Consider the following 6,495-nt stretch of genomic DNA (forward strand, 5'->3'; position numbering starts at 1 on the left):
AACATGTGATGTCTTTGTCTATAGTGGCTTCCCCCACTCCAAGCCCTTCTAGCGGGGCTGCAATCATAGGACCCTGGCCACCCATCCCCACCAGGGACAGACACGAGCACGTAGCCCAGATGAGCCAGTCCCATTTCCTCTCCGAGGAACGCTAGCTGGGGCCGAGCCGTGCAGCAGCAGCTTGTCCTTCCTTTCCTTCCGAAGGCCTGGAGGCCTCCCTCTTCTGTTTCTCCCGCATTAGATTCTACTGCTTGTAGACAAAGAACCCTCCTGTTGGCCACTCTTGTTGTTTAAGTAAGCTAATCTCAGTGGCCTTCTTTTCCCTCGCCACCCAAAGAGCCCCTACAGCAGTCATTTCCCAGCTGTGAGTCACGGATGCATTTCCTGGATTTCTCTCCAGTCACTTTGCCTCCATCACCGCACAGGCACCCTCTTGGATGTGCTGATGCCGTCCGTGGTGTGGACAGGACAAAAGGACTAAAGCCCTTTAGTGACGACTAAAGCCCTTTCTTTGAAGCACCACCTCCACAGAGGTCGTGCCCTTGGCCTTGCCTGACAGTGCCTGGGAGGAAAGAGGTCAGCTCTCTCTAGAAAAGAGCCAGCCTGCCTCCCAGCCCAGCTCACCCCCAGTCGCCTTTGTGAGGCTGAGCTCTGGGCTTTGCAAATTCAAGGCTTCTCCCTGCAGCTCATCTCCTGTGGTTGCCACCCTTCCATGCACCAGTAGTTCCACAGTGAGGGCTGTGTCTTCAGCACACTGGAGAACAGCACTGATGACTCCCCACCGGCGGAAGCTTCATATCACTCTACTTGTTGACCCCACCCAATCATCCTGGGAGAGCAGCCAGTGTCTCCACTTTACAGAGGAGGACACAGACTCAGAGAGGTTAGGTAACTTTGCCAAGATCACAGACCTGGTCTGTTACAAAATCAAGATGCTGTTGAAAGGAAGAGGGCAGCGTTTCAGGAGGCGCCGAGGTGGTGTTCGCCTGCCGGGAGCCAGGAAGTCTTGAAGCTGGGATTTGCTCTTCTCATTTTCTGAGAAGCCAGGCCCTTGCCGGCTGGTGCCGGCTCCTGCCTGACCCCATTGGCCACAGAGTGGGGCGCAGACTACTTAGATAAGGCAGTGGGAGGTTTTCCCGTCACACTTGAAATTTGTATTTCTCTGAAGAAAGGGTCATGATATAAATAGCTGGTTCCAGGGACTATCAAGTTTCATATTCCATCTTGGGCAAAACAGTTGTCACTGCAGAGGAGGGACTTCAGTCCTCCTCCCCCTGCAGGCCGTTACCTCTGCCCCCCTCTATCCTCATTTCCCGAAAGTGACAGTTGCTAATCTGATTGGATAGAGTCTAGGGCATTCCCTGGGCACTGCTTCCCCAAGGGGCAGGCTTATTCCACCTGCAGAGCCAGTCCACGTGAGCTCCCGGAGAGCCCATCATAAACGGAAGCCTGCCTTCCTGAGCCCTCCCCGCTGAGTGGGCAAAGGAAGCCGGCAGCTTCTCTGATACCTTCAGCTCAACTTGGAAAGCTCCAAAGCGGTTTCCCCCTTAGCTCAGTTATAAATGAAGTGGTACTTGGATTCCTTCCTTCTTATCTGGTGGTGTATTAGTGATTGTTTAACCACCAAGGGAGAGGGAAGAACAACTCTGGTTTGCACATTTGCCTGTTTCCACATTGTGATACTGCCATTGCAGCCGATTTCTAGTTACTGATCTCGTGAGCACGGTGCAGGGAGGAGTGGAAGCTGGGACTCTGGGCAGGGCATGGGCAAAAGGCCCCCCACCAGGTCACTCTGTCTCCACCGGAGTTAGGCCCTGGGTTTTCCCGACGCCTGATTTATTCTGATCAAGATTCTCCAACCCCCTCACTGGGCTCGCCAGCCTCAAGTTTTCTGGAAGAACAAGGCTGCTGCTCTGATGAGGACCAACCTGGGGCAAACAAGAGGGGAGGCGGAGCCTGGAATCTTGGCTGGCACTCCTGGTGGTGGGGGCTGCAAACTCCAGGGGACCATCCAGCCTTTGTTGTATTTGGCCTGCATTGTTTGGAAATATTTGAATTGATTGCTAAGACTTAGAAGGCAGGGGTTTTTACCAGACACTGTGCCCTCACTCCTGGCTGGACAACAGGTAGCTGCAGCTGGTTATCAGCTGCACCCCAGAGTCTGGCATGTGCGCGCACCCCCCCCCCCCCCCCCCCCCCCACAGCCTGCCAATTTCCACCTGGCTCCCCACTGTTTGTCAGAGCCGGGTCCCACCTCTGAGGACCTCCTACACTGAGCTTCAAAGACACCTGACTCACTAGCCACTCCTTTTCATTCTTCTTTGCAAGAAGCCCACACTTCACAAATCCTTTAGCTACAGTTGCTGCTGGCATAGTGAAGGCACAAGGGTGTCTAGATGCTAAACTTCAAAATGTTATACTTGATTGAAGATTTGTTTCATAAAATACTTTTTCCTTTACTTGTGTGCTTGTGTGGCTGAGATCTCACTCTTGCTCCTCCTCACCATGGAGACAGCACCTGGCAAGTCAGGGTGGGGTTGCTGGCAGCAGCAGGTGATCTGTGGACACCTCTCTTTAAGCAAGGGGAAAGGGCATGTGGGGCTGCACTGTCACTTCTCGCTTAGCTGGATTATTCATTACTACAGCCTCCTACCTGCTTTCCCCGCTTCCTCCCTTAGTCTGTTCTCAACCTCCAGCACACGTCAGTCCCTGTCACTCCCTGGCTGAAAACCCCCTACCCGCTCCCCACCCCATTGGGAGTAGAATGCCGTGTCCTTACCGGGGCTGGGAGGTCTGACGTGAACGCCCCTGTACGAGAGCAGCCCTGCCACTCTCCTCTCACTCCCCCTGCTCCTGCCATCTGGGCTTTTGGCAGACCCTCAAATATCGCAGCTCGCCCCCACCTTCAGCCTTTGCACTGGTTCTTGTGTCTGGAGCATTCCTAAGATGCCACGTGGCTATTACCCTCAACCACCTTCAAAGCTTATTTAAATACTACCTCTCCAAGAAACCGTATTTGAAATTCCACCTTGCTTTCCTCTGACTCTCCTGACTATCCTTACCTTGCTCTCCATTTCCCCCCCTTAGTGTGTTATTGTAGCAGTGATTGAAGAAAATAAAAAATAATATGCTAATCAAGTAATAATTACAGAATAGGCTGTACTGACAGACTCACAGAAAAAGCATGTACTACGAGCTTCCTTATGAGTAATTGGTAGGTGTCCGCAGGTGCAGCTCCTACCTGACAAGGAACAACCCTGATGACAAGTCCTGGGCAAACGCCCACAATTCCTGTCAGAACCAGCAGAAATTCGGACTGCGTGTCCTGCTGCTGAACACCAGCAATAAAACTGGAGGCAGAGTGATGGAACTGCATGATGACACACACAGGCAGTGACGATGAGGCCGCCTGAGAGCAAAGCTGTGAAACTGTTTCCTTAGAATGTCCTTAGCAACCTACCCCCGACACACACACAGTTCCTCTATATAACCTGGCCAGGATGCCTGATATGCTAAGATGGTTTGGAAGGCATGAGCCTGCCATCTTTTCAGGCTGTCGATTCCTGAATAAACCCCTTTCCTTCTCAACAAGTACCTGCCTCATGAGTTTGACTTTCCTGGCAGCAGGCAGGGGACCTGTGGGTCATTCTCCTTATTTCGTTATCATTGGTGATACTATATTATCACTTACCTATTTATAATATTATCTGTGTCTCCTCCACCCCCAATCATAAGAGCCCAGGAGGGTTCCTGGCACAGAATAAGCTCTCAGAACTACTTCCTGGATATATTAATTTCTAGGAAGGACTGTGGCTTTGATAAGATTATCAAAGAGTTTTCTGGTAAAAAAAAAAAAAAAAACACTGAAAAACAAAACACTTCCAAAGACTCACACTGTTGGAAAACAAACCCACTATTCCTGTCCTTCAAGAGCCTTTCTGAGCAAGGACACAGTAACAGGACCGAGGATGCATTGCCCTTGGTTTTCCCCAATTCCCTCCCGACTCGGCAGTGCGGGGAGCCCCCCTCCCCTGGTTTTGGGACCCTCTGAATGCTGGCTGGGCAGCAGCTTCCACACCCCACAAGAGAGCCCCCCCCCACCCGCCCTGCCTCAGCAGCAGCACAAAAAGGAGAGAGACCATGAGGTTTACCACATAAGTGGGCACTGTATGTGGAGTACATGCTGGAAGCAACAAGAACAGCAGTAAATACAGAACAGAAAATAACAATCTTTGAAATGACAACAAACAGGACACATTATCTAAGCACTAACGCCTAAGGAGGTGGCTACCCGGACTCGGTGGGCAGCTCCTCAGGAGAGAGAGGCTGACTTCTTTCCAGGCTGCCTGGTCTTCAGTCCTTGTAACTTTTCATCTTTCAGCGCCTTCAAGAACTTATCTGTGGGAGAGCACAACAAACTCAGCTGGAGTAGAGAGAAGGCTTTTTCTAACACTGCTGAAGCAATTATGTGCTCCTTATGTGAGACAAAAACCTGTTATGGTCCAACCTGGGTGGGGGGAAAAATCCCTAATAGCCAAAACATGTGTAAGTGGAGAATATGCGGTTGAGAAATTCAGGACTTAGAATTCTAAGTCCAAGTTTTCTAAGAACTGTTTTCTTCCCCTAGCTATGGGGAAGGGAGCATTATAAGGTATATAACAAATTAGGACCCACAGCCATATGGACCTAAACATTTAGCTTATTTCATAACCCCCTTCCCAGTTTGTGGGGGAAGGGGGCAGTTTGTGGGGTAGTGGGGGGAGGGGGCAGTTTCACCTGTCTTATGCAATAATGAAGATGGTCTTTCTAGAACCATCTGCCCTCCTCCAGTGGTCAAGTGCTAGCCTTAGAACAGGTGATGGGAAAGACAAAGTCTGCAGAATAGCCTATGGCTACTGAATATTCTACAATGCAGTAGGTTCTCTAGGAGAACAATTGAACTTGATCATTTTACTCTCCAACAGAAAGGACTCAATCTGCTTACATTCTAAAGGAATCCCACCCACATGAGCATACGTGGTCTGCCCTGGTTAAGATCCCTAAGACTTCGATCCTAAAATCAGATGGCAGAGTCCAGAACCCTGGTGAAAGGGCTACAAGTTGAGGGGTGGGGATAACAGGAAAGCTACCTTCCAGTACTGAGAAGTGGAGGGTTCCAAAGCCCCTCAATGAATGTCCATGAGCCCCCTGGGTCTTGCACAATTCCCATCTGCTCCTTACAGACAGTCCAACTGACTTTCACCCACTTCCCCTACCTCCCAGGCAAGGACCCCGCTTTAAGATCAACACTAAATCTCGATCCTCTAGAGGGGGACTGCCTGCGGTGGGTGGGGCTCCAGGGGTGGTAGTATTACTGTGCAGGAGGTTTAAAGTTCAGTCTGGGGGTTGTGGTGGATGGAGTTCCAGGCCTGGGGCTCAGAGTCCAGATTATGGAAAGGGCTCAGGATGGAGTTTGGGACAAAAGGATCCGTGGGGAAAGGAGTCGGTTGAAATCCAGGATGGGGGATTGACTTGGGATCTGGGACCCTTGGGTGCTGGAGTCTGAGCCCGAGGCCACATTGCAGGGGAGGGGATGGGGACATGGAGCCAAGGAGTGAGCCAAAGCAGGCTAAGGGTGGGCTCAGGCGCCCCCAGGGAAGTCACGCACAGCGCTGGGAGTCGAAGCCGTCCCCAGTGATGGTGAGCAGCTCCAGCTCCTTAATCCGGATCTCCAGCTCGCACAGTTCCTCGGGGTGGGAGGCAGAGGCGAGCCGGGAGGTCGTGGGGCATTGGGCCAGGGGCGAGGCAGCCACCTCGGGCCCCGGAGGCGGCGAGTAGAAGAAGCGCAGAGGCTCATAGGGGATGGAGGCCAGGCCAGAGGGCCAGGGCGGGGGACAGGGGCGCTCGCTGGGGGGACCCAGGCCTGGTGGTGGCGGCGGGGGCATCGGGGCCGGGGACGCCTGAGGCAGGGACCGGCCCCCCGCCGCCGCGCCTGCCTTCAGCGGCACAAAGAGCTTCTTCCAGATGTTGAAGTCGCTGAGAGGGGACGAGGAGATGCCGCGGTCGTAGAGGGACGGGAAATAGAGGGGAGGGGCTGGCCGCTGGCTCATCGTGGGGCTCTGGCGGCCGCGCCGCCCCTTCGGCATCTTTTGAATGGGAGGCTGCGTGGGAGGAACCCCGCGCCGGGGTCCTCGCGGATGCCTCGAGTAGCCGGGGTTCTTAGATTCCATAGACCACGCCCGGAGGGAGCGCGGCCCCGCCCTTCCGCCTTAGCTCCGCCCCCAACAGGCGGGGTTCTAAGGTCTGGTCGGCCACGCCCCGATTGTGGCCCCGCCCACTGACTGCTGGTCGGGCGGTGGAGTAAGCAAAGGGAGTGTGATTTCCGCTTCACCGAGCGGTTTTCTCATCGCTGGACCACAGCACCCCTACCCTTCAGCTCTTCGCACCGCCCCTAACTTCCACAAGCCTCGCCCCCGAGCTGCCTCGGCCTAACACGACTTCACACAAAAGCACGGA

At 53.5% G+C, this 6,495-nt stretch overlaps 1 protein-coding gene across 1 annotated transcript; it reads right to left on the bottom strand.

Annotated features, from left to right (window-relative positions):
* Positions 1 to 4,167: 4,167 nt before the first annotated feature.
* On the bottom strand, positions 4,168 to 6,186 carry CUNH11orf91 (chromosome unknown C11orf91 homolog). Its single transcript, XM_037128303.2, has 2 exons — positions 5,648 to 6,186; positions 4,168 to 4,398 (listed from the first exon to the last, which is right to left on the bottom strand). Exons 1-2 carry the CDS (start codon positions 6,123 to 6,125, stop codon positions 4,313 to 4,315), a joined length of 564 nt encoding a protein of 187 aa, XP_036984198.2. The 5' UTR covers positions 6,126 to 6,186; the 3' UTR covers positions 4,168 to 4,312.
* Between the last annotated feature and the right edge of the window lie 309 nt (positions 6,187 to 6,495).

The sequence above is a fragment of the Artibeus jamaicensis genome, unplaced genomic scaffold (genome assembly GCF_021234435.1).
Source record: "Artibeus jamaicensis isolate MK-2021 breed Jamaican fruit bat unplaced genomic scaffold, CSHL_Jam_final contig_797, whole genome shotgun sequence".
Taxonomy (NCBI): Eukaryota; Metazoa; Chordata; class Mammalia; order Chiroptera; family Phyllostomidae; genus Artibeus; species Artibeus jamaicensis.

Bases quoted from the DNA above. Each gene is read 5' to 3' on its own strand.
- CUNH11orf91 (XM_037128303.2), bottom strand. From the start codon at position 6,125: ATGCCGAAGGGGCGGCGCGGCCGCCAGAGCCCCACGATGAGCCAGCGG. The intron at 4,399-5,647 runs GTGCGTGACTTC...GCTCTCCCACAG, and splicing joins CGGCTTCGACTCCCAGCGCT to ATAAGTTCTTGAAGGCGCTG.